Source organism: Mobula birostris, chromosome 4 (assembly GCF_030028105.1).
Source record: "Mobula birostris isolate sMobBir1 chromosome 4, sMobBir1.hap1, whole genome shotgun sequence".
NCBI lineage: Eukaryota > Metazoa > Chordata > Chondrichthyes > Myliobatiformes > Myliobatidae > Mobula > Mobula birostris.
The window spans coordinates 142,990,390-143,008,025 of NC_092373.1; the positions used below are offsets into that span (position 1 = coordinate 142,990,390).

A 17,636-nucleotide genomic window follows, 5' to 3' on the forward strand; every position below is an offset into this window, starting at 1 on the left:
TTGCCATAGATGCTGCATGGCCTGCTGAGTTTCTCCAGCATTTTATGTGGGTTGCATAGCAGAGTCAATGTTTTTAGGAAACATAAAGAGAGAAAATTATTGGAAGATCAGGTTAGTTTGTGAATACTACAAGATTAGAAGATCCAAATAGCATGTCTTGTTTAAAGAAATATTTGCTTATAAGTGAACTGTTGGACAGAGAAGTATTGAATTATTTTCTAACAAATGAATTGTCCCTTATTCTCTCATATGTTGTGGAAAAAGAGATCAGGGTCCCAAACTTTGATGAAACGGGGTCAATGAAACATGTTTTTGCAACGCCTTGGTCATTGTGGTGAAGTTGCTTCTCTGGTGGTGACTCGGTATTGCATAGTTTTGGCTGAGTGAGAAAATTGCAAGGCAGGATAGCATTTAATTGTCAGCCTGTGATGTTCCCATATGCCTGCTACCCTTGGCTTTTCATGTGGGAGTGCCACAACTTAAAAAAAATATTGTTGAGGAAGCCTTGGCACAGTGTTGCAGTGCAATTTATTCTTTGTAGAGGTAGTGAATTGCTGAAGGGGATCCAGAAGAAGATTTATTCAAGTTCTGACTTGGCTGTGGATCCACAGTATTATGTAGTGGATCCAGTTTAGATTTTTATTGCTCGTGATCTCTGTGATGTTCTTGGTGGGACTTTGGTGATATTTATTACAAAAGAGAAATTGACCCAGATTCTTTGGTTGCAAGCCTAGATATTAAACATTGCTTTTGATTATGTCCAAATATTGCCTGTGTCTTTTAGGTGGTCATGGAAAGTGCATTCCACAGCTAATATCTCACTTTTGCAGGGTTGGTCGGGTTGGAAGATTAATTTCTGAAGTTGTTAAAGATAAAGCTGTGGAGACACTGAGCTGAGAACTACAGCAATGATGTCCTGGGGCTAAGATGATTGTTTCCAGTATATATAACTAATTTTCTTTGGGGTGGATATAACTGTGACAAAAGGAAATCTTTTTTTAGCCCAAATGACTTCCATTTTGCTGTTTTGTTTCGATTATGTGTTTTGGCAAATGACATCTTGATTTTCAAGAAAGTCAAGTTCACCTCACCTCTACGGGGCAGGTCTTTTGTTCATATTTGGATCATGGCCACAGTGAGATATATTACAAATGGTCTAGGAAAAATGTAAACTTATATATTACTTCAATTGGTTTGTGATTGATAGTTGGGCAGTAATGTTAATTTGGATTTGTCTTGAATTTTGTGCAGAAGTAAATGTATCTGTTCAGTAAAAGAGAGCAAGTAGTCGATCCAACAACTGCTTTGGGATGAAGCAACGTGAACAAATAAACAAATTGATTTGACCGAGGATCAGAGTGGAAGTACGCAGTGCATTTAATGTTGTTTGTTCACTGTCTGAAGTTCAATAGAAAATTTCACAAAACTTTATCTTGGAGGCTTTCGCTATGTTTGGTCATTTGTTTTAAGAGACTGGGTGTATTAAATAGAACCAACAATTAGACGAATAATCACCTGTTTCCAATTTTTCTCATTTTACACTTTTCCCCTAATTGCTTTCCTATTTTTATTATTTTAGCAGTCTCAAAATTTACAGTGAACTAGCAGAAAAAAAATGTCAAAGATAAAAGATAAATAAGATTAAAAAAAATGAAAGAAATGTAAATTAAATGAAGGCATAAGTAACTGGGTGTGGCATGTGGCCAAGTGGTTAGGGCGTTGGGCTCACGATCTGAAGGTCGTGGGTTTGCGTCTCAGCCAAGACTGCTCCAGTCCACCCAGCTGAAAATGGGTACTGGCAACAGCTGGGGGTTAACCTCGTGATAGACTGGCGTCCTGTCTGGCGGGGGGGGGGGGGGAGTCTCATACTGTCAGTTGCTTCACGTCACAGAAACCAGCGTAAGCACTGGCCTGATGGACCACAAGGCTCAGGACAGACTTTAACTTATAAGTAACTGGGTGAGGCAATATAAAAATGTCAAGTGATGCAGTATCAGTTTATGGTGATTTATTTGGGAGCCTGGTTTTGTTCCTTACTGTAATTACATTGCTATGGATTGAGGATAGAGCTTCATATGTCTTAACATGTGTGCACAATTAAATTTCTCAACAGTGCTGCAGTGTAATTTTGAAAACACAATAGCTGATAAGATAAGAAGTTAAGTTAAAGCATGAAAGAGCCACATTTAATTTTTAATACTAAATCTTACTAAGCTTGTCAGGACTTTGAATTTATGATTTTTTTTCTTTCCTCTGACGATTTCAGACCACTGATTGACAAAAACCAACCAGTCCTCTAAGTAGTTGAGAAGAATTATTTTGGTTACTGAAGCATATCAATGACCTGGAGTAGCTGAAGTAGCAATAATCGAAGAGAAATTCTAACGCATGTATTGATAGATTGTTTTTTATGTTTCATGTGGTTGCAGAATAAGAGAGGTTAAGAGGGTTGTGGGCCAAACATGAGCAGATGGAAGTAACTCAGTGGGTATAAATGATTTGGGCCAAAAGGCCATGCTGTCTGACTCTTCTGACACAGTAGGCCCGAAGATCCAGTGAATAATTTCTGCACCACTCTGTGTGATTGTATTTATGTTTATCAATTAGGTTCACTCTGCTGCTGTTGCTACATGATCCTGTAAACACTTCCAAATTATCATCAGAACTAAGCTGACAAAAATCTTATCAGATAAGCAAAACCATTATTTTTATAAGGCTGTCAATGTGAGGCAAAATTGTAGAATAGTTATTTCTCCACAGTATACCACTGCTGTTTCACTGAGTGGGACTGAGCTATCACCAGGCCGCAATCATCAACACCAACAGCACTCTTGACACCTGCACTTGTTCTTCAATCACCCTTTATTTGCTTGTGCACAAGGAGAACAGTCTGGGCCCTGTGATCAAACTGTTCTGAGGTGTGACCAAAGAAATCCTATTTTTATACAGAAATTAACTCAGTGGATAAAGACCAATTAAAAACTTTGTGCATGTTCAAATTCCTTATTTGTTTAATCAATTAGCAAACACACCATGATAATACAGGTGTTAATAACCATTAGAGACTACAAGCTAATGGCTAATAATACTTAGAGTTAGTAAAGTCTAACCCTAAGGTATTATTGTCCAATAGTTAGTGTGTGCTCTGCATCCTTATCTTGTCTTGGTATGCCAAATGGCCTTGTGCCCCATGCTGCGAAAAGGGGAACGTGCCCTCGAGGACCTTTATCTGACTGGTTGACTGCACACTGTCTGTAAACTATCCTTGCCTGCACATTATCTGAACACTTGACTCGCACAGCATTAACACAGTTTGAGGAAAGCTGCTGGCTAGTCCCTGGCCCAGACATCAGGCCTCTGACATCTGGACGGACACACTGACCCAGGGGGTTCAACCATCGGGCCTTGACTTCTGGACTCGCTGACTTCAATATTGACCCTAGGACTTGCCAAACACAGGACTTTGCACTCCGGGCCTTGAAATCTTGGCTTGTACAGACTACCAATCATGGGACTTGTTGACCAGCGGGTTCTTGCTGACCTGAGGGTCCTTGTTCACCCAACACCTGTCCATGTTGGATCACTGGCCTTCCACCATGGAGAGCTCTGACCTGGACCCCAGCTCCTGCCCTGAACTTAACTGTCCTCATCCGTCTCCCTAAATCCTAACACGTCTCCAAAGTCCCCATGCTGCCCCCCGAAAACTATCCCTACAAACTATCCTCATCTGAGCCACAGCTGCAACAACTCGCTCTACTTCTTAGTATCCCAGCATTCAAGGTCACTGAGACTCACAGTGCTAATAAGGGGGCAAAACTAGCGAACTTATTGGATTAAGCATCATCTGGTGTAAATTTTCACAACAATTTAGCAAAAGTGGCCATCAACAAATGATTATCAACTTAGTAGGCACGAGATTTTTCCCCGTGTTATAGAACTATATCTTCAAAGGTTAAAAGAATTTGCTTTGGATTTTTAATACTTCTCTCTGCTGTGTTAAAATGAATCTAAAGTTTTATGGACAGATAATCTCACTTCTGAAAGCTAGGTGTTGCAAACTATATTCACTTGAATAGAAGAAGAAGAAAGCCCTTGACTCCGAGTGGACGACGGCGCTTTTTTAGCAAGCTGTCTTATTTTTATGAGGCCATAAACACAAAATACTCCGCAGATGCTGGGGTCAAAACAACACTCACAACACGCTGGAGGAACTCAGCAGATCGGGCAGCATCCGTGGAAAGGATCAGTCAACGTTTCGGGCCGGAACCCTTCGTCAGGACTGTAGAGGGAAGGGGCAGAGGCCCTATAAAGAAGGTGGGGGGAGGGTGGGAAGGAGAAGGCTGGTAGGTTCCAGGTGAAAAACCAGTAAGGGGAAAGATAAAGGGGTGGGAGAGGGGAAGCAGGGAGGTGATAGGCAGGAAAGGTGAAGAAGGAATGGGGGAAAACACAATGGGTAGTAGAATGAGGCAGAACCATGAGGGAGGTGATAGGCAGCTGGGGGAGGGGGCAGAGTGAAACTGGGATAGGGGAAGGGAGGGGGAGAGAATTACAGGAAGTTGGAGAATTCAATGTTCATACCAAGGGACTGGAGACTACCTAGAAGGTATATGAGGTGTTGCTCCTCCAACCTGAGTTTAGCCTCATCATGGCAGTAGAGGAGGCCATGTATGGACATATCCAAATGGGAATGGGTAGCAGAGTTGAAGTAGGTGGCAACCGGAAGATCCTGTCTGTTGTGGCAGATGGAGCGGAGGTGCTCGATGAAACGGTCCCCCAAGGCCGAGTTGCTAGCTCGATGGTCAACCCAGCACAGATGGAAAGCATGCAAAGGAGCCGGCTGGATTCGAACTCAGGAGCCTTCGCTCCACCATGCCACCAGCCAGCACATATTCACTTGAATAATATTCCAAAAACAGTCTGCCTTATTTACGCATAATCAAAGTACAAGGCCACTCTATCTTGTGTTTATGTATTGTGGCTGCGGGAAGGGCTGAGGCAATGGCACTGGCGATATATGGTGACATTTTACAGGCAGCTCACAAAACTACTAGATATATACCTTCTGAACTGTTATCGCTGCAAACTGCAGCCTGTTATTTGTCCTGAAGGATTCGGCAAACTTGACTCTCAGGAAAGAGGTACGGCACCTTGAGGCGGCTGGAAGCAGTCCTCTATGGCCACCACAGTAATTGCAGGAGATAGAATGCACTTCAAGAGAGGCTGGAATGACAGAGAGATTGACCACTGCTACCTAGCATATTACTGGCCAAGGTACAGTCACTGGAGAGTACAGAGACATAGGGTCAAGATCGCTGTATCAGAGGGAAATCCTTCTCTCTGTCTGCGTGAGATGTGGGACATTTGAGAGACTTTGAACTTTTACTGTGCTCATGGACTTCTTCATCAAGTTATGGTATTGTTGCACTGTTGTAACTATATGTTATAATTATGTGGTTTTGTCAGTTTTTTTCAGTCTTGGTCTGTCCCGTGTGTTGTGGTATCACACCGGAGGAAACATTGTGTCATTTCTTAAGGCATGCATTACTAAATGACAATAAAACAGGACTGCGTGTCTTCATAATCTAAATCAGGGATTGCTGTGTTCTCCGTTTCACAGAGACATAGCTCACCCTGAAACTGTGGACACAGTACTGCAGATTGAGGGTTTCTCAATCCACCAGCTGGACCAGATGGTGGCAACAGGGAAGGGTGGAGGCAATGGTGTCTGCTTCAGCATAAACTCATTGTGATGCTCAGATGTGGCGGTTTTGTCAGACTCTTATTCTCCCGACCTGCAATATCTAATAATTAAGTGCCAACCATTCTACCTACCAAGAGAGTTCTCTGACATGATGCTGAATGCAGTTTACATACTGCCAAAGGCAGATATCAAGCAAGCAATCACTGTATCGTCTAGCCATGTACTGAAGACGTGCTAATCAACTGGCTGAAGTTTGACATCTTCAAGCTCTCACTTTGGCTGTATGGAGTACCAACCTGCTTCAAGCAGGCTTCAATTCACTGGTGGCCAAGAAGGATGCGGAAACCTGCCTCAATGACTATCATCACTGTGAAGCATATCAATTCCTGCCTAAGGAGTGACTTGGATTCACTCCAATTTGCCTACCATCACAACAGGTCAACAGCAGGTACCATTTCATTGGCTCTTCATTCAGCTCTGGAACATCTAGACAACGAAGATGCTCTTCACCGACTACAGCTCCGCGTTCAACACTATAATTTAGTCAAAACTAATTACTAAGCTCCTAGACCTAGGCTTTGATGCCTCCCTGTGCAACTGGATCCTCCACTTCCTCAATTGCAGACTCAAGTCAGTACATCCATCTCCTCCACTATCACCATCTGCACATGGGGTTGTGTGCTTAGACCCCTGTTCGACTCGCTTTATACCTATGATTGTGTGGCTAAGTACAACTGCAATGCTACATTTAAGTTTGCTGATGACACTACTGCTGTTGGTCCAATCAAAGGTGGTGAGAAATTTGGTTGTATGGTGCCACATCAACAACTCAATGTCGGCAAAACCAAGAGACTGCAGGGGCAAGAAGCTGGAAGTCCATGCGCCAGCCCTCATGAGGGTATTGGAGGTGGCGTGGGTCAGCAACTTTAAATTCCTTGGCAAATCAGAGGATCTATCTTGGCTTGGGGCATCAGAAAGAAATTCAAAAAGTGAGAACTAAGGCTATAATGATGTAAGAAGCTGACTGGCCCTCACGAAACACAAAACATTTTCATACCCGTTAGAAATATACGTACACAGCCCATATATACAATTATCATTTCAATCACTTCCAGCACCGCGGCTGAAAAGGCTCTGTAAGGAAAGCTTGTTCGCATGCGCACTCCGGTGTTGTGGCGTTCGCGCATGTCCGCTTCATCACGCACGCGCGCTGAGCCGCCGCGAGGGAGGGAAGTTCGGCGAGATCGGCTTTTGTTATGGCGGCGCAGATTGATTGTGAATTCCTAGTGAAAAAAGCTCGGGATTTAGTGACGGATGATCCTTGGGCCGCCAAGGCCTGGTTAATTACTGCCAGGACCCTGTATCCTACTGACTTCGGGATTCAGGTCGGTGTGAGGCGAGAGGCCTCTCGCCGTGGAAGGGGATGGGGGAATGGGGGCCTGGCCAGGGGACTCATTGTCACCACTCAGCACCGACTCCCTCCACTGCCCGTTTGTTCCTGCTTTCTAAAAATGAATAACCATCCTCTAATTTAGTTACACATCTTAGTACAGAACATTCTGCAGAGGTCCTTATGGCTCTCCATTGTGCATTTCTGCCTGTGATTCAGCTGTTAATTCATCTGTCGTGACAGACGTGCAGAAGTTCATAGCAGTTTCAGTCAGTGAAGTCACCCAGATAGTTGTGTAGAAGTGATACAACAGGGGTGGTAACATTGACGTGAAACTAATACATCGGTATTCTCCAAGGTTGATATAACAAAACCAGAAAATGCTTTAAATAAACACACACACCCACACTCAGCGCCCGTGAGAATAAAAGTAACAGTAATATCTGGGACCCTTCATCACAATGATGGAACAACTTGTTCAAGCTACAAAATGACATAGTGGGATTATAGATTTAAAAGTTAAATTAGGGAAAAATTTTTTAAACTGAAGTTTTCAAAGTAACTAATTTTTAATGAATAGATTTCTTTGACTTCCTTCCATTTCCAAATCTAGTCTTGTAAATTCATTATTTTTACTGGGGAATAGTGTCTGATCTATTTGGATTTTTTTTTGTTTAATGGGATGCTGCCCTCTTGCCAATTAATTTGAATCTGGCTTTAAATAAAGAGAAGGAAGGTTCCTTGCATATTTTCCATGCGCCACTAGTTTGGGTAATTTCAATCAAAGTGTTTTATTCAAAATGTCACTTTTTAATTAAAATTAAAATCTTATTTAGGCCATAATGCTTCCTGTAGAAAATCAACTGGTGTAAAAAGAGGTTTATTTTAGAGATTTAATGGTCAGCCACATTTAAGGCAACAAAGCAGTTTAGTTTTGCATTTGTCTTATTCAAAAAAGGTTAATTGAGTATATAACACAGAAACAGGCTCTTTGCTCACTTAATCCCACCAGCCATCAATCCCTTTCGCAGTAATAATGCAAAAATTCTATTTTAATTTTCTCATATTTCTGTCAGCTCACCCCCCCCCCCCCCCCCCGTTTCTAACATGCACCTACACGTTTGGGTTAACTGTTAACTTACAGTGGCCTGCTAGCTTATCAGTTTGCAAATACTTGAGAAGTGACAGGAGTTTTATGTAATCATCAGGAGAATGTGCAAGCCCCACACAGTTAAATGTCACAAATACATAGTTGTTCTTTAAGACCATGCAAGTTGAACAGTATGCAAATTAAAGAGTCTATTCATCTGTCAAAAATAGTAATGTGTCTTACTATATTTCCCTAATGTATAACGTTTGTTTAGTATTGGTCCCAGTGCCAGTTTGGGACTAATAGTGTTATATGAATAAGTTGTTGCTGATGTAAGTAAAGCAAACATCTCTTTTTACAATTGTTTTCATTGCAATATTAGTTTGGCATGGATGATTAGAAGTAAAAGGTATAATGAGGATGTAATTGCTCAGGTTGACAGTACAGTAGCATAATGGTTAGCACAACACTTTACAATACAGTCAACACAGGTTCAGTTCCTGCTGCTGCCTGTAAGGAGTTGTATTTTCTGTCCGTGACTGTGTGGGTTTCCTCTGGGTGCTCCGGTTTCCTCCCACAGTGCAAAGACATACCAATTTGTAGATTAACTGGTCATTGTAAATTGTCCCGTGATTAGGCTAGGATTAAGTCAGGGGATTGCTGGTCAGAATGGCTTGAAGGGTGTATTCTGTGCAGTATCTCAATCAAAAACTAAATAATATTTGAAGTCTAGGTTTTGCGTTTTTTCTTGATGAGCTTGTATTTGTATGGCTGGATTAGTGTACTGACGTAATTTTAACTTTTTTAATGATTTCTGATTTTAGTATGAAATGTATATGATCGAACGAAATGCTGAGAGAACGGCTTCAGCGGGAAGAATCCTTTATGACATGTACGTAATATAAGCAGCAACTTTCTATGCAAGGAAGAAACCAGTAAAGTTTTTGCAGCAGAGTCAACATTATTTGGAGAGGTGATAAGATGAAACTGCAAGTAACATAAATATGAATTACACAGAATGCTCTCAAGCTATTGAACAAATAAAAAATTAGGCTAACATGTTGAATTGAATGAAATGTATAAGATTTGAATATAATTCAAGATTGTTTAATGTCATTTTCAGTACATAAGAGTAAAGGAGAATGAAATAATTGTTACTCTGGAATCTGATGCAGCACTAAAAAATAATAAAGATGAAAAACACAGTAAATATAAATACATAACATTCATTGTATGTCCATAAAGTGATACTAGGCACAGGATGTCTGAACGTAAGATGACTGACAGGAAATGATAAAGTAATTGTGGTGGGGAATGTGGAGGGGTGGGTTAGTGGTGGAAGTGTTGATCAGCCTTACTGCTTTAAAGTAACCTTATGGGTCTAGTGATCCTAGTGTGGATTTTATGTAGCTCCTCCCTAATGGGAGTGGGACAAGCAGTCTTTGAACAGGGTAGGTGGGATCCTTACTGGCCCTTTACTGGCACCTTTCTGTATATACAGCCTTGATGGTGACTAGACTGGTTTCTGTAAGTGATGCAACATGTTAGGATGCTCTCTACTGTGCATCTGTAGAAGGATGTGAATATAGATGTACATAGTCCAGCTCTCTCAGTAGAATACCATTAATCCAGCTCGTTCAGGAACTCTGGTGCTGGACTAGTTAAGTTTCCACTCTGAAAATTATTGAACATTATTTTGTTAAAACTCCTATGCACTTTGAATTAATGTTTTAAAGAAGATGTTACGCAGTAACATTTCATTGAATCTGGTGAATTTCAAAGGAGCATGTCCAACAGAAGCAACTGAGTTTAAAAGGGAGTGTGGGAAATGGTGCCCAGCCAGTGAAATTTGGGAAGTGGTGTCTGGCGATTGGACCGGGAATGAGTTAGCTTGGGACCCAGTACGTGAATGGAGAATACAGAGGCCAGACCCCAGCGAATGCATGTAAATAGGTATCTTTTATTTTGTAACAGGTTTGTAAATTTTCCTGATCAGCCAATGGTTTGGAGAGAAATAAGTGTTATTACAGCTGCACTGCGTAACGATGCTCAGGACAAACAGACACAGTTTTTGCGAGGTAAGTTTTTTTATTGCTATTATCATATGTTCATCAAATAGTACTTGCTGTACTACTGTGTGAGATAATATGAAACTGAGTTTGTCAATATTTTTTAACATAATGCTGGAAATGGGACAAGTGAGGCTAATGGGAGGAGAAGATGGCGGCGCGACGCAGCTCGCAGCAGCCACTCTGGTGGTGATATCTGTTATCTGTCAAGTAGGGTGCTGTGCACAATTCTGATTTGATGAGATGGACGTGAGAGCACGTAGGAAAATCTGGTGAAACTTCTGAAATGCCTGCTTCGCTGCTGCTGCTACTGTGTGATCCAGAATCTCCGGAGGGGAAGGCCCCGAGTCCTCCGCTTTGCTTGTTGCTCGGCGGCCCGGGGTGGGGGGTGGGGGCTGGTTGGTGGTGGTGCTCGAAGCGCTTGGCAGAGGATGGTGCTTGGTGTTGGAGGCTGGTCGGAGGCTTGAAGTTTTCGGATGGACTCAGAGTCGGCTGCAGTCGGGTGCTTCCAATGCATCGGCAAGATTGCGACACTTGGAGGTTCATGGCAGGGAGAGTTTCTCCCTTCTACCATCTGCGTGGGGTGATGGGGCTATCGGGACTTGAGACTTTTTTTTACCATGCCCATGGTCTGCCCTTTATCAAATTATGATATTGCTTTGCACTGTTGTAACTATATGTTGTAATTATGTGGTTTTGTCAGTTTTAGTCTTGGTTTGTCCTGTGTTTCTGTGATGTCTTTCTGGAGGAACATTGTATCATTTTTTAACGCATGCATTTCTAAATGACAATAAACGAGGACTGAGTGTCCTCAAAATCTGAATGATAGGAGAATAGTTCCTAAAGCATAGAACACTACAGCACTATGCAGGCCCACGTTGTTGTGCTGACCTCTTAACCTAACTCTAAGACCAATCTAACACATTTCTCCTGCATAGCTCTCCATTTTTATATCATCCATGTGCCTTTCTAGGAGTTTCTTAAATGCCCGTAATGTATTTGCTTCTACCGTCACCCCTGGCAGGGCATTCTGTGCACTCACCACTCTGTAAAAAAAAAAATTACCTCCTCCAAATTATACATTAATGCGAAGAGCCAGGAAGTAATTTTTCAGCTCTTTAAAATTCTGGTTAGACCCAGTTGGAATATTGCCTTCATTTCTAATTGCCTCATTATAAGAAGGATGTAGAAGCTTTAGAGAGGATACAGTGATTTGCCAGGATTAGAGAGCATGTCTTATGATAGTCTGAACAAGCTATGGCTTTTCTCCTTGCAGTGAAGGAGGGTGAGAAGTCACTTGATCGAGGTTTAAAAGATGATAAGAGGCATAGCCAGAGACTTTTTTCCCAGGGCGGAAATGGCTAATACCAGGGGGCATAATCTTAATTGTGATCGGAAGAAGGTATAGGAAGAATGTCAGAGGTAAGTTTTTTACACAGAGAGCGACAAATCTGTGGATTGCCCTGCTTTGGGTGCTGGTGATGCAGATACATTAGAGACATTTAAGAAACTCTTAGATAAGCACATTAATGATATTAAAATGGAGGAGGAATGGATTTGATTTGATCTTAGAGGACGTTAAATGGTCAGCACAGCGACATGGGTCGAAAGTTGCACTGTTTTGTAGTGTTCTATGATGAAGATTGATTTTGGGGGAGGGGGGAAGTTGAATTTGTGTAAAGCTTTTGATAAGGTTGCTGACCCAGAAAATTAAGATATATGGGACCAACGGAAATTTCTAGATTGGATTCAAAATTGGCTTGGCTATTCAAAGACAAAAAGTATTAGTGGAAGAATGTTATTCTGACTGGAGAACTGTGACCAGTGGTGTTCCACAAGGATCAGTGCTGTTATGCTTGTCAAAGGATTCTGTAGGGCAGTGGTCCCCAACCACCGGGCTGCGAGGAAACGATATGAGTCAGCTGCACCTTTCCTCATTCCCTGTCACGCCCACTGTTGAACTTGAACGCACGCGAGGTCATTACCCACGCGTCATCCACGTCAGCGCAGGAAGAATATAAGCTCCTCGAGCTTACAAATGATGGCAGGCTGAAAAGTATGTTTGACATAACGTCTCTGCTGGCATTCTGGATCAAAGTCAAGGCTAAATATCCTGAGATAACCACGAAAGCACTGAAAACGTTGCTTCCATTTCCAACATATCTCTGCGAAGTGGGATTTTCTGCAACGAATGCAACGAAAACGAAATTGCGGAATAGACTGGACGTAAAGAACCCCCTTCGAGTATTGCTGTCTCCCATCACCCCTCGACGGGACCATCTTGTTGCAGGGAAACAAGCCCAGGGCTCCCACTGATTCAGCGATATTGGTGTTTTGCAATGATTTTATATGTTCATACGAGGAAAATATGTGCTGTGTGTTGAATATCCAAACGTTACTTAAAATGTTATGATGCTATTGACTTATAAGTGATGTATAATTGACTTATCACTATATTTATGCGAGGAAAATATGCACTGTGTGTTGAATATTAAATTTGTTGGATAAACCCTTCTCGAAACGAAATTGAGGGTATTAGCCACTTATAAGTGACTTATAGGTGACTTATCATCTATATTCCGGTCGTGATTAACACGCCCCCCCCCCCCCCCCCACCAGGGTTGCCAACTGTCCTGTATTAGCCGGGACATCTTGTATATTGGGCTAAAAGAGACGTACATTTGTATGCTGTTCATGGACTTCAGTTCAGCATTCAACACAATCATTCCTGAGAAACTGATGGAAAGCTGAGCCTACTGGGCCTGAACACCTCCCTCTGCAGCTGGATCCTAGAGTTCCTGACTGGGAGACCTCAGTCAGTCCGGATTGGAAGCAGCATCTCCCACACCATCACACTGAGCACGGGGGCCCCCCAGGGTTGTGTGCTCAGTCCACTGCTGTTCACTCTGCTGACCCACGACTGTGCTGCAACATACAGCTCGAACCACATCATGAAGTTTGCCAATGACACGACTGTGGTGGGTCTCATCAGCAAGAACGATGAGTCAGCATACAGAGAGGAGGTGCAGCGGCTAACGGACTGGTGCAGAGCCAACAACCTGTCTCTGAATGTAAACAAAACAAAAGAGATGGTTGTTGACTTCAGGAGGACATGGAGTGACCACTCTCCGCTGAACATCGACGACTCCTCCGTAGAGATTGTTAAGAACACCAAATTTCTTGGTGTCCACCTGGTAGAGAATCTCACCTGGTCCCTCAACACCAGCTCCATAGCAAAGAAAGCCCAGCTGCGTCTCTACTTTCTGCGAAGGCTGAGAAAAGTCCATCTCCCCCCCCCCCCCATCCTCACCACATTCTGTAGAGGTTGTATTGAGAGCATCCTGAGCAGCTGCATCATGGCCTGGTTCGGAAATTGCACCATCTTGGATCGCAAGACTCTGCAGCAGATAGTGAGGTCAGCTGAGAAGATCATCGAGGTCTTTCTTCCCGCCATCACAGACATTTACACCACACGCTGCATCCGCAAAGCAAACAGCATTATGAAGGACCCCACGCACCCCTCGTATAAACTCTTCTCCCTCCTGTCATCTGGAAAAAAGGCACCGAAGCATTTGGGCCCTCACAACCAGACTATGTAACAGTTTCTTTCCCCAAGCCATCAGACTCCTCAATGCCCAGAGCCTGGACTGACTCCAACCTACTGTACCCTCTGTTGTGCCTACTGTCTTGTTTATTATTTATCATTATTTATTGTAGTGCCAGCACTGTTTTGTGCACTTTATGCAGTCCTGGATAGGTCTGTAGTCTAGTGTAGTTTTTGTGTTTTTTCTTACATAGTTCAGTGTAGTTTTTGTATTGTGTCATGTAGCACCATGGTCCTGGAAAATGTCTCATGTTTATGTTCTGTACCAACAGTTATGGTTGAAATAACAATAAAAAGTGACTTGACTTGACTTGACTTAAATTGGTTTGTCCCATAGGGGACCGCCCTTGTCCTGTATTTCCCCCGCTAAGGCAGAGCGCTCCTATGAAACCTTTCGTGCTGAAATGGTGTAAAGCAAAGAAACAATTACCATTAATTTATATGGGAAAATTTTTTGAGCGTTCCCAGACCATACCAAATAACACATAAAACCTAAAATAACACTAACATATAGTAAAAGGAGGAATGATATGATAAATACACAGCCTATATAAAGTAGAAATAATGTATTACAGTGTAGTTTCTCCGAACAGAATCGCCAAAAGCAATTTGTAGAAAAAAAATCGGCATGTACACACATGCACACGTCATGCATGTGCACGCAGGTACCCGCGCAAGGCTTCATGGTTATGGTAGTCTTTCTCGGGGTAAGCACAAGTGTCCCATATTTGACTGCTACTCTTGTCTGTTGGCAACCCTATCCAGCACCCCCCTCCCCCCACCCTGGTTGGCCAGTCCGCAAGAATATTATCAATATTAAACCGGTCCGCAGTGCAGAAAAGGTTGGGGACCCCTGCTGTAGGGTATAGACCAGTTCAAAATGTGGGCAGCGAAGTGGCAGAAAGAATTTAATTCAAGCATGTGTGAGCTGTTGTAGTTTGGGAGGTCAAATGTAAGAGGAGATTATGCAGGAAATGATAAGACCTTAGGAGTATTGATGTGTAGAGGGATCTTAGGGTGCAAGTCCATAGCTCTCTGAAAGTGGAGGTAGGGTAGTAAAGAAGGTGTATAACAAGCTTGCCTTCATAGTTTGGGATGTTAAGTTTAAAAGCTGGAAAGACAGTGCAATTGTCTAAAACATTGGTCAGGCTGCATTTGGAGTATTGTGTCACTGTATTACAAGAAAGAACGTGGAGCTTTGGAGAGGGTTCGGTAGAGATTCACCAGGACATTACCTGGATTAGAGAATACTAGCTGTAAGAAGAAGTAGGCAAATTGGATTACTTAGTGTCCAAGGCTGACAGGCCACTAGGTAAACTATCTAAAAATTATGAGAGGCGTAGATAGGGCAGAGTCTTTATTTCCATGGTGGAGGATAGCTTTCAGGTGAGGGAGGGATGTTTTAAAAGAGATTTATGTGGCATGTTTATTTTAGTGTGGTAGAGCGTGGATCAATGCTTGGAGATATGTGGTGGCCATTACAGGAATGGTTACTTAAAGTGCCGGGTTTTAGATGTTTCAGAAAGGACAGGGAGGGAGGCAAAAGAGGTGGGGGCATGGCACTGTTGATCAGAGATAGCGTCACTGCTGCAGAAAAGGTGGACGCCATGGAGGAATTGCCTATGGAGTCTCTGTGGGTGGAGGTTAGGAACAGGAAAGGGTTGATAACTTTACTGGGTGTTTTTTATAGGCCGCCAAATAGTAACAGGGATATTGAGGAGCAGATAGGGAAACAGATCCTGGAAAGGTGTAATAATAACAGAGTTGTCATGATGGGAGATTTTAGTTTCCCAAATATTGATTGGCATCTCCCTAGAGCAAGGGGTTTTGATGGGGTGGAGTTTGTTAGATGTACTCAGGAAGGTTTCTTGACACAATATGTAGATAAGCCTACAAGAGGAGAGACTGTACTTGATTTGGTATTGGGAGATGAACCTGGTCAGGTGTCAGAACTCTCAGTGGGAGAGCATTTTGGAGATAGTGATCATAAATCTATCTCCTTTACAATAGCATTGGAGAGAGATAGGAACAGACAAGTTAGAAAAGCGTTTAATTGGAGTAAGGGGAATTATGAGGCTATCAGACAGGAACTTGGAAGCTTAACTTGGAAATAGATGTTCTCAGGGAAGAGTACGGAAGAAATGTGGCAAATGTTCAGAGGATATTTGTATGGAGTTCTGCATAGGTACGTTCCAATGAGACAGGGAAGTTATGGTAGGGTACAGGAACCGTGGTGTACAAAGGCTGTAATAAATCTAGTCAAGAAGAAAAGAAGGGCTTACAAAAGGTTCAGAAAGCTAGGTAATGTTAGAGATCTAGAAGATTATAAGGCTAATAGAAAGGAGCTTAAGAAGGAAATTAGGAGACCAAGAAGGGGCCATGGGAAGGCCTTGGCGGGCAGGATTAAAGAAAACCCCAAGGCATTCTACAAGTATGTGAAGAGCAAGAGGATAAGACGTGAAAGAATAGGACCTATCAAGGGTGACAGTGGGAAAGTGTGTATGGAACCGGAGGAAATAGCAGAGATACTTTATGAATACTTCAGTATTCACTGTGAAAAAGGATCTTGGTGATTGTAGTGATGACTTGCAGCAGACTGAAAAGCTTGAGCATGTAGATATTAAGAAAGAGGATGTGCTGGAGCTTTTGGAAGGCATCAAGTTGGATAAGTCGCCAGGACTAGATGAGATGTACCCCAGGCCACTGTGGGAGGCGAGGGAGGAGATTGCTGAGCCTCTGGCGATGATCTTTGTATCATCAACGGGGACAGGAGAGGTTCCGGAGGATTGGAGGGTTGCGGATGTTGTTCCTTTATTCAAGAAAGGGTCAAGAAAGGGAGTAGAGATAGCCCAGGACATTATACACCATTGAGTCTTACCTCAGTGGTTGGTAAGTTGATGGAGAAGATCCTGAGAGGCAGGATTTATGAACATTTGGAGAGGTATAATATGATCAGGAATAGCCAGCATGGCTTTGTCAAGGGCAGGTGGTGCCTTACAAGCCTGATTGAATTTTTTTGAGTATGTGACTAAACACATTGATGAAGGAAGAGCAGTAGATGTAGTGTATATGGATTTCAGCAAGGCATTTGATAAGGTAACCCATGCAAGGCTTTTGAGAAAGTAAAGAGGCATGGGATCCAAGGGGACATTGCTTTGTGGTTCCAGAACTGGCTTGCCCGCAGAAGGCAAAGAGTGGTTGTAGACAAGTCATATTCTGCATGGAGGTAGGTCACCAGTGGAGTGTCTCAGGGATCTGTTCTGGGACCCTTACTCCTCGTGCTTTTTATAAATGACCTGGATGAGGAAGTGGAGGGATGGATTAGTAAGTTTGCTGAAGACACAGAGGTTGGAGGTGTTGTGGATAGTGTGGAGGGCTGTCAGAGGTTACAGTGGGACATTGATAGGATGCAAAACTGGGCTGAGAAGTGGCAGATGGAGTTCAACCTAGATAAGTGTGAAGTGGTTCATTTTGGTAGGTCAAATATGATAGCAGAATATAGTATTAATGGTAAGACTCTTGGCAGTGTGGAGGATCAGAGGGATCTTGGGGTCCGAGTCCATAGGACGTTCAAAGCAGCTGCGCAGGTTGACTCTGTGGTTAAGAAGGCGTATTGGCCTTCGTCAATCGTGGAATTGAATTTAGGAGCCCAGAGGTAATGTTGCAGCTATATAGCACCCTGGTCAGACCCCACTTGGAGTACTGTGCTCAGTTCTGATCACCTTACTACAGGAAGGATGTGGAAACCATAGAAAGGGTGCAGAGGAGATTTACAAGGATGT

At 42.8% G+C, this 17,636-nt stretch overlaps 1 protein-coding gene across 2 annotated transcripts in view; it reads left to right on the plus strand.

Annotated features, from left to right (window-relative positions):
* Window positions 1-6,907: 6,907 nt before the first annotated feature.
* Window positions 6,908-17,636, plus strand: part of ints10 (integrator complex subunit 10) — a 66,181-nt gene continuing 55,452 nt past the window's right edge. For both annotated transcript variants that reach the window (XM_072256168.1, XM_072256169.1), the window contains exons 1-3: window positions 6,908-7,086; window positions 9,006-9,073; window positions 10,156-10,259. In XM_072256168.1, coding sequence (XP_072112269.1) covers window positions 6,958-7,086; window positions 9,006-9,073; window positions 10,156-10,259 — 301 coding nt within the window. In that variant the 5' untranslated portion in view covers window positions 6,908-6,957. The remainder of the gene's footprint in view (window positions 7,087-9,005; window positions 9,074-10,155; window positions 10,260-17,636) is intronic.